General features: G+C 54.6%; 5 protein-coding genes across 5 annotated transcripts; 2 read left to right on the plus strand and 3 right to left on the minus strand.

The window, feature by feature from the left end:
• Window positions 1–146: 146 nt before the first annotated feature.
• On the minus strand, window positions 147–1,017 carry GNI_027710 (hypothetical protein; the record flags this gene model as incomplete). The annotated part of the gene is made up of 2 exons (XM_011130783.1): window positions 147–687; window positions 766–1,017. Coding segments are annotated over 2 exons (793 nt in total), but the record flags the coding sequence as incomplete, so codon positions are not given.
• Window positions 1,018–1,806: 789 nt separating this feature from the next.
• Window positions 1,807–3,072, plus strand: GNI_027720 (succinyl-CoA synthetase alpha subunit; the record flags this gene model as incomplete). The annotated part of the gene is made up of 3 exons (XM_011130784.1): window positions 1,807–1,849; window positions 1,978–2,676; window positions 2,822–3,072. 3 exons carry the CDS (start codon window positions 1,807–1,809, stop codon window positions 3,070–3,072), a joined length of 993 nt encoding a protein of 330 aa, XP_011129086.1.
• Window positions 3,073–3,237: 165 nt separating this feature from the next.
• Window positions 3,238–4,467, minus strand: GNI_027730 (aspartate aminotransferase; the record flags this gene model as incomplete). Its single annotated transcript, XM_011130785.1, has 1 exon — window positions 3,238–4,467. The coding sequence occupies one exon, from the start codon at window positions 4,465–4,467 to the stop codon at window positions 3,238–3,240; it is 1,230 nt and encodes a 409-aa protein (XP_011129087.1).
• A 608-nt stretch (window positions 4,468–5,075) lies between these two features.
• Window positions 5,076–5,729, minus strand: GNI_027740 (hypothetical protein; the record flags this gene model as incomplete). The annotated part of the gene is made up of 1 exon (XM_011130786.1): window positions 5,076–5,729. The coding sequence occupies one exon, from the start codon at window positions 5,727–5,729 to the stop codon at window positions 5,076–5,078; it is 654 nt and encodes a 217-aa protein (XP_011129088.1).
• Window positions 5,730–5,743: 14 nt separating this feature from the next.
• Window positions 5,744–9,077, plus strand: GNI_027750 (ion channel protein; the record flags this gene model as incomplete). The annotated part of the gene is made up of 1 exon (XM_011130787.1): window positions 5,744–9,077. A coding segment is annotated over one exon (3,334 nt), but the record flags the coding sequence as incomplete, so codon positions are not given.
• Window positions 9,078–9,352: the final 275 nt, after the last annotated feature.

The raw sequence follows: 9,352 nt of genomic DNA on the forward strand, positions 1-9,352 counted from the left end.
GCCGCCTGCGTCGCTGCCGCCTGAGCGTCTTGTACCCCCGTCTCCGACCCCGCGGGCGGCAGCAGTTCCGCCGCTGGAGTCTTTGATGAGCCCGACGGACTGCTTCAATTGGTACATGGCTACGGCACGCCACCAGAGTTGCTTACCCTGGAACCAGTACACGAGACGGAGGGCAGCCTCGGTATGTCGGACGGCGTTGACGTGTACTTCTTTACCAGTCATGGAGTCTCTGCGACTCTGAGATCGTTCCAGTTTATGTTTGAGGGCTGAAAGTCGACGCTGCACTTCCCTTTCTACGATCTCGTCCGTTGGGGGTAAACCATGCGTTGAAGACATCATCACGCTATTCGAACGACTGCCCTTCAGTATCCCATGCAACCGATTCTGACCGTCTGCCAACGCCAGGAACGCACGCCGCCGACCACGCTCCTCGTGCATCTTCTGCAAACGACCGACACTCGCCCCCAACGACAATGCCGCCGCCCGTCGCAGTTCTCCTAACGCTTTCTGCAACAACTCCTCAGCCTTCTGTCGGTCCACTAACTCCCCACTCAACGCACGAGACGTCTCGCGCAATGACAGCAAACGGTCCACCCATCCGTCCCTCTCATCTTCGTTGTTGCATCGCACCTCCATCCGGAATGACTTGGTCTTTCCCTTTCGGTTCTTCACGTCCGTATAAACCACCTACACCACCACATCGTTAGTCAGTATGCAAATTGGGGGGGGGGGGATTGCCTCTGGCGGGTCGCCAAGTGTACTTACAGAAAAGATTGCGTTGTCTTTCACATGTTTGACACACTGCAGAATATTGGTCAAAGGAATTGCCAGCTCGATGAGGAAGTGAGATGTCTGGTCCCAGCACACAAAAAGCACACCGTCCTCGATGACGAACAAGTTGGTGCACCACTTTTTCCGCAAGCGACCCACTTTCCGGTATAGGAAAGCACGCATCTCCTCCGCAGATGGCAGGTCCCAGGGCGACGGCTTCGGTACCGCTGCATATGAAACCGACATGTCCAGAGCCTCGCCCCCCGTCTTCGGCTTCCAGTCCAACGAGGACAGCGAGAGCGAAGGCTCTGTCCGGTCTCGCAGGGCTACACTCGTTTGCCCGATTTGCACTCGCTTCTTTGGGCTCAAGACCTTTTCAAAGTCCTCATTCCCCCTAACAGAACAACACGTCGTAACGGGAATCCAACACGTCGTAACGGGAATCCAAAGGAACATAATCCGACCGGGTATCACTCCTGCGCAGTGTTACTACGCAACGCACTAAAATGGATGTTTCCGTATCGAGGCCGCCGCCTACATGGCCCACCGTATGGTGACCATCTCCTGCCCGTGTGGTGACCATCTCCTGCCGTTGACTTAATCCGACGATCGTCTCTGTTTACGCGATGGTCGCCACGGATCGATCGTCGTGGCCTGTAATCCCACCGGCCGTCTTCCTGAGGGTCGTCTTCCTGAGGGTCGTCTTTCTGGGGGTCGTCTTTCTGGTTGCTTACAAAGAATAGCTGTCTGGCCCGAAGGATTCAGAGCTGCTCCCGTCCTCAGTCTCCAACCGTGGTCGGAATGGCTCTTGATATTGCGCCATGGAGGTGCGGGTCTTTTGGGGGTGCTGATTTTCTCCGCAGGAAATTTAATGACCATGCTCGGCGCATCAAACAGACCTTCTGGACTTAACCAGGTAATGAACACTAACAAACGAATGAACAACACACACACTTCCGTGGGTAACAACACACACTTCGGTGGGTAGCCTTGTGGTCTTGTTGGTCGGTTGGCAACGAAACGTGATCCGACGGAATGTACGACAATGGACGGTTGATCAACACGGTTGATCAACACGGTTGATCAACACGTGAGAGCCGGGGGGTAATTCGACAAACTCCCGGCGAAGGGGTAGATCGGTGTGGCCTTGGGTGTTGTTGGTGCGATTGAGAGTGGTTTCATTCACACGTTGTTTTTAGTATGTAGTTAGAGGAACGAAGATTTACGTGGATAAGACGACGAAGGTGATATGTCAGGGCATTACTGGCAAGCATGGTTCATATCACACTCAGGGTTGTTTGGAGTACGGGACTAAGATGGTGGGCGGCGTGAATCCGTCGAAGGCGGGGAGTGTGTGGAGCGACACGAACAAGAAGTATCAATTGCCAGTTTTCAAAGACGTGCGGGACGCGGTGAAGAACACGGGTTGCGACGCGTCGATGATATTCGTACCGCCTCCGTTCGCGGCAAACGCGATTCAAGAATGCATTCAGGAAGAATTGCCATTGGTGGTGTGCATTACTGAAGGCATTCCGTCATTGGATATGGTCCGCGTGAAACACATGCTTAGCAAGCAGCATAAGACGACTTTGATTGGACCCAACTGTCCCGGTGTCATCAAACCGGATGAATGCAAAATCGGCATCATGCCGGGCTACATCCACAAAAAGGGTCCCATAGGTATCGTCTCCCGCTCAGGCACCCTCACCTACGAGGCCGTTCATCAGACCTCCGTTCGCGGTCTTGGTCAAAGCACTGTCGTCGGTATCGGTGGAGACCCCTTTAACGGCAGCAGCTTCAAAGACGTCGTCCAAAAAATGCTCGTCGACGACGAAACCCAAGGTATCATTATCATCGGCGAAATCGGCGGCGAAGCTGAAGAGGAAGTCGCCGATTATATCAAACGTAAGACGCCCCCCGGGATACACCAGCAAGGGTCATGGCCAGACTAAATACACCCACACACGTCTTCCGTGGAGGATGTTCCGTGGGGGATGTTCCGTGGGGGATGTTCCGTGGAGGATGTTCCGTGGAGGATGTTCTGTTGTAGGTCATAACTACCACAACAAGCCGATTGTGGGGTTCATTGCGGGTGCCTCCGCGCCTCCTGGACGGCGCATGGGGCATGCCGGCGCCATCGTTTCAGGTGGCAAGGGGACCGCGGAGTCCAAGTTCAAGGCGCTTGAGGCGGCTGGCGTCAAGGTCGTCAGAAGCCCTGCCGAGATCGGCGAGGCAATGCTCCAAGTCATGCAGCAACACTACGGACGCAACTACGCAAGGAACGTAGCCACTGCCAGATAGGCATTTGTTTTAGACGTCCTAAGTTTCACACGGCATTCAGTTTTGCACTGACCCAGCAACCGACTTATAGGCATTCGGGTTCGGTGATCCAGACACAAAAAGCGTGGTTTTCAATGTTACGTCAGGACCAAAAGTTCCCTGCTGAGTTGCTTTGACCTTTGATGTTCAGCAATTCAAAACGGAGCTGATCGAGTCAGCGATGTAATCGATGTTTTCAAAGGTGCATCCGGGGACGCTGATGCGTCCTGTGTCGAGAAGATAGACTCCGTATTCTGCTCGCAGCCGTTTGCACTGGTCAGGACGCAAACCAGTGTAAGCGAACATACCAATTTGGTTGGTGAGGTGGGCCCAGTCCATGGGTGTTCGTTGTTCAAGTGCTGTCCTCAGCTTGGCTCGGAGCAGGCGAATTTTTTCGCTCACGCCTTGCAGTTCCTGTATCCATTCCTGTTTGAGTTGGGGGTCTAAGAGGATGGCTTTCACTACGTCGCTACCCATCCGAGGCGGATTTGACCAAATTCTGCGAGCGATCTTGGACGCCATGGAAAGGACCTTTTCGGCGGACTCCTTGCCGGGCGCAAAGATATGACAGCAGCCGCATCTGTGACCGTACAGTCCCATGTTCTTGGCATAGGACTGGCAGACGATGAAACATAGCTTCTCCTTTTGATTCTCAGTCTGTACCCCAATCTCGTAGGCACGGCGTACAGCCCAAGCATCCCTCTCGAAATCACCGGACGCGAAGCCTTGGTACGCACAGTCAATTACTAAGATATGCTGCTTCCTACGACAAACATCGAACACAAACTCCCATTGCTCGTGAGACAAATCTTGGCCAGTCGGATTATGCGCACACGCGTGTGTAATAATCACCGAGTGCTCATTTGCAGAATCCATATCCGACCTAAACTTAGCATCGTCTATTGTCAACTTGGCCGCGTCCCAGTAACCATACTCTTTCACTACGTAACCACACTGAACGCCAAACAGAGTTTTATGAATCGGCCAAGTAGGATTAGACACGTATGCTACCGGCTGAGAAGCTGTACGGCTGAACAGCTCTTTACATAGATTTGCCGCAACTGTGAGTGCCCCGGTACCGCTCGGTGCTTGGATGGATACAATTCTATCATCCACTTCCGGTACCGAAAAGAGAAGTTTCTGAGACAACTCGCAAAACACCAAGTCACCTCTAGGCATGAGGTAACCCACTTCCGGGTCTTTTGCACAATTGCTCATTGCCTTTTGCACACTCTTAAAGCAAATCGCCTTGCCGGATTCATCCACGTAAGCTCCAATCGACAGGTTCACCTTCTGCTCATGAGTCTTATCGTTACGGTACTCTTTGGCAATCCCAAATATCTTGTCGTCCTCAGGAGGCGGCAATTCAGACCACATATCCGGTTTTCAAAAAGAGTAAATCCTGCTCGCACGCCCCCCCTTTTCCCCCCTCCCTCCCCTCAATGCGGAACCCAACCTTCTGCCTGCCACAAGAAAGAAGGACCTCGGCAGCGCCACTCGTTGACTAAAGTTCATTGACCCAAGAATGCTTGTTCGTTCGCACAGTCCTCGTTTTTGTACGCTTTGGAAAGCCTTTCACCCCGGTGAACTTGTTGGCTATTAAAGACTGGTTATTAAAGACAGGCGAGTGTCCACTTGTGTTTCGCTGGCAGGAACAGCAGCTCAATAAACGTGGGGACGACTCCCTCGGGTCTATAACTTTAAGAACCGAGTAGCTGTCCAATAGCAGAGTTCTCGAGGGGTGCTAGCTGCGTTCATTGACATGTGGTCCTCTCCGCCGCCTCTCATCGCCTCCTCCTCTCTCCACTGGAGTGGTTCTTCATATCCTATCCTCTCCTCTCCTTACCCGCCTTTTTTCTTTTCCCTTCCCGTCTCACGCATGTCTCTATATGAAGCAAGCCGTCGAGCAAGCCGTCGAGCAAACCGTCGAGCAGGCCGGTCTATATCGGTCTCTGACCTTCCACTCAGACTTTCCCGGCGGGTGATTATGTGTTTTCGTCCAGGTCGACTTCTTGCAGAATCGGTTTCCACACTTGTCCCGCGTGGTCATCCGGGATGGACACAGCCTGGAGTACCTTATGGGACTTAGCAGCTGCGGGGTCAGTGCCCAGTTGGGCCCGTTCGAGCAGGTTGTCCCGTATCTTTTTGCTGAAAAGGCCTCCGGGTAGAGGTTTGTCTTCGTCGTCCAGCGCGTGTGTTTCCAGCACTCGAGAGTGTGCGGTGTCTCCACTCGGCACCTCTGGCTGTTCTGACTTGGCGGCAACGGACTCTTCTTTCGGCAGGTTGGGGTCGGTGTCAATACCGCGACGGCCAGTGGCTCTGAATTCCTGCAAGGCTCTCAGTTCTTCCACTGTCAAGACACTATCATGTCCATAATCATCATCGTCTCCATGACCATCAAGTCGGTCGGACTTGTGGTATCCATCAAGTCGGTCGGACTCGTGATGGTCATGACGTGGGTTGGATCTCTCAGTGAGTCTTCGTTTGTTAATCGAGGCGTCAGGTGATAGAGTGTTTCGTTTTTGGAAGCCTCCATTATACTCTTCTCCGTTGGGTCGTGATTTTCGGTCGTCTAGGTCGTCCTGGTCGTCCTGGTCATGGTCTAGTTGGTTGGGTCTTAGGTGCCTTTTGCGGAACATTTTCAAATCCCCGTATGGAAACGGGTGGGGTACGATGGTCTTATTGGAAACGTGAGCAGGAGGTAGCGGAGTTTCAGGACAAGATTGCTCATTTGGATGAGGAGATTGCGAAAGAGCCGACGAAGAAACTGACTCAACGGTTTCAGTGGTTGCCGGATACGGGTCGTGCGCCACGACTACGGTACAAAGACTCAGGTTCAGAGTTAGCACATCGTGGTTCGGAGGTGGAGAACGCCTCGGACGAAGATGAGACTGGCGAATACGGGACCGACGAGAGCGGGCGGCGTGGCAACTGGTTCCGTCGGTGTGTGTTCCGCTGCTCCGAGTGCGGTTTGCGAACACGACGTGTGCTATGGCCTGTCGTGCGTTGGGTGAGTGTTTGTACTTACGTGGGCGCCCTGTTGTGGTCGTGCGACGCGGCCTTTGACCGCGACTTCGATCTGTTGGATGTGGCTCTTCGCGGTATCCCAGGCTATCTTGCCATGGCTTTGGTATTCTACATTTTGTTTGGCGGGCGTCATAAGGCGGCCCGTCAAGTGAACCGGATTGTAAAGCAGCTGAGCTGCGGGCTCTTCGTCAAGGCCTGTGGAGGAGCAAGGGAACCAGCGATACAAATTACCGCTCCCAACAACTCCGGTCCCGCAGATTCTGGCGATCCCGCAAGCTCCGGAGCTTGCGATCCCGGCCGAGGTCCCGCCTCGGGTCCTGGCGGGGAACACAGAGGGGGTAGAGGCGGGATATTCCCTGGCGGCACAGGGTCATTCGTCGAGCCAAGGAGCGGCGCGGGAGCAGGCCGTGGCATGAACATAAGTCAGTTCCTGCCGGCGCCCGAAGAGCGGCTGGGGAAGGGTGTGAGTGTAGCCGATCTCGGCACCATCCGCCAACAGAGGCCTGCGATGACCAGTCCTTACAGCGGTGGCTACTTATCGAACAGAGGCTCCATGGCACCTGTCCATGGGAGCCAGCCGACCATGTTTGATAACCGACATATGTACGGAGGTCGCCGGGCATCGCGTCGACTGCGAGACGCAACTGAAGGTGTGAAGATGCTTGGCGAAACGGACTGGCAAAATTTAATTGAAGGAGGTGAACCTAACTCGAAAGGTCTCGATGAAACAACACGAAGCATCCGGCTCTATCGCACACAATACCACACGTTTCGCGAGTTACTGAAGAAACGCCTTCGGGTAATTGCCAACCAACCAGGTGCGGTTGTGGGAACGGTCGTTCGAAACATCATCTTCTGTATCATTGTTTTCTTTACTCTGGCAGGTGCTAGACGCACAGTGCGTCACACGGACTGGGATTACACGGGTGTGTCTAGAGAGCTACGTATCTGGGATGCAGCGCTGCAATGGACATTGGTGGCAGACCACGTCATTTGTTTCCTGGCAGCCAGTAATCGGTTGTCGTTTATATTGCGCTTCAAGAGCTTGGTCGACTTGCTCACGCTGCCTCTGCTCTACAAAGTGGTTAATTTGGCCTGGCCCAACAACTCACCTGAGCGCCTGCTATTCAGCGTCCTTCGCCTGTTCCGACTTTTCCGACTCGAGAGTCTGCTCGCCTACTGTTTGCCGTCGGTGGAGACCGTGAGCCTCATCCTCGGCGGCCTGGCGACGGACACGGGAGTGATTTTGACGGCTTTCGCCGCGATCCTCTTCTTGCTCGAGGCGCCGAGGTATGACGTGAACTTCACGAACATAGGTGACTACCTTTACTATGCTGTCGTCACCATGACCACTGTCGGCTACGGCGACTATTCACCTATTACGCGCGAAGGGCGTTGGGTGACCATGGGCGCCATCCTCACGGCCTTCATTGTGCTGCCTTACCAGGTCCAGAGACTCTTGACAGCGCTCCACATCCCGCCCTCCATTGTCGGCAGACAACCAAGCAGCACCTCCGACTACATCTTAGTCTTCGGCAAGGTGCGGCCCCGCCAACTGGGCGTGTTGCTGCATGAGGTCGTAAGCTGCCTGCCCTCCGCCATCAAATCCGTGTGGGTCATTACGCCGTTCCCGGCCGTGACCTTCAAAGGACTAGTAGCCCTGTTTTTACAGGAGTATGGCGTACGGGTGGGCGTGACACACAAATTCCCGACCATGGAGGAAATGCAGAACTTTACAGGCGCCGCCCGGGCCGTGTTCGTCCTAGGCGATCCCACAGGTGGCGGCGAGGACAATCAGACCGGCAGTTATACTAAACTGCTCTCCGAAGACCAGTCGACCTTTCTGCGCGCGGCCAAAATTCAACCTTGGTGCTGGCCACGAGTGCCAGTGTCGGTACAGCTAGTCCACGGCATGTACGCTGGCTTGGCGGCTGAAATGGGCGCGTACCATACCGTGTCCTTGGAAATACTGAAACTAAGATGTATAGCTAGATCGTTAGCGGGCTGCCCAGGTTTCATGCCCCTTGTATTCAATTGGTTCCAAACGCCATCAGAAAAGGGCAGAGTGATGACGCTATTCAACCAACTGCTGCGACGCAAGAGGCATCTCGAAAGCCTCGTACGCCGAACCTACGATCCTCGAAACCATAAAGTCGAGGACGAACCCGAATTGGCCGGACACGGAATTGTCACAACCAAGTCTACTACTCCCATCCCCCCCACCCCCGCCTCTGTCAACGTAACAGTCGCAGCGAACACGCCTGAAGTCCCGGCGATCGCGATTCCGCGACCGAAGAAATTCACCTTGCGTGGGTCCGCCAAGATCCCGCTCCATGCCATGGAGGAGTTGCTAAATCAAACTCGGAGCTACCCCCTCCCTCTCTCCAACCTCCAGGATGAGCTCAACTTCTTCCACTTCTTCGTCGGACTTACGTACCACGTCTACCGCTTCAACATACCCGGCTGCATGCGCGGTCTCGACTACTCTTTGCTCACCCGCGTGCTTTACCGCAGATATCGTGTGCTCCTCATCGGTCTGGTGACATTCGGGAAGAAGATTTTCCTCAATCCCGTCGGGCATGTTATTGGCTCGGGACAGACTGCGCTCTCGGGCATCATGCTAGCGCCGTCACTGGATATTGTGGAGGAGATTGAGACACTCAGTTCGTTCCCTGTCAATGTCAACTCGATTACGCAAGAACGACAATTTTTGTCCCAAAGCCTCCGCACGCCACCCGACCTCATTGCCTCCGCTCGCTCCTTTTATGAAGACGTGCGTCTCTCTCGAGATGAACCCCCTCCCGAGAACTCAGCCTCGGGCTGGTCGCACAAGACCACCGGACTGGAGAACCCTCAACGATCCTTCCGCGCCATCTCGGGCATGAGTCGTGGCATCTCCGACGGAATTACCATCAGCCCTCACCGCCGCCGCTCAGCTGGCCTCCGTATGCCTGACTACCGTACGCCCCCTAGACACCTCAGCAGCGGAATACGCCCACCCAGAATGCCTTCCCGGGAATCTCATCTGGGCCTTCCGAAAGGGTCCGAAGAACCGCTCGGCGGACCGGATATCACCAACCAACGGCAAACTGCACATTCCTCCTCTTCCGAAGGAGACAACAATGCCGGAGCCATCAACCAGGAAGACGCCGCCATCATTAAAGAGGTGGGCAGTGCAGACCACTTCCTGGACCAACGTACGTCGCCAATCCCCCCTTCCCCTCCCCTCCCCCCT

This window comes from Gregarina niphandrodes (genome assembly GCF_000223845.1).
Source record: "Gregarina niphandrodes unplaced genomic scaffold scaffold00004, whole genome shotgun sequence".
NCBI classification, from domain to species: Eukaryota; Apicomplexa; class Conoidasida; order Eugregarinorida; family Gregarinidae; genus Gregarina; species Gregarina niphandrodes.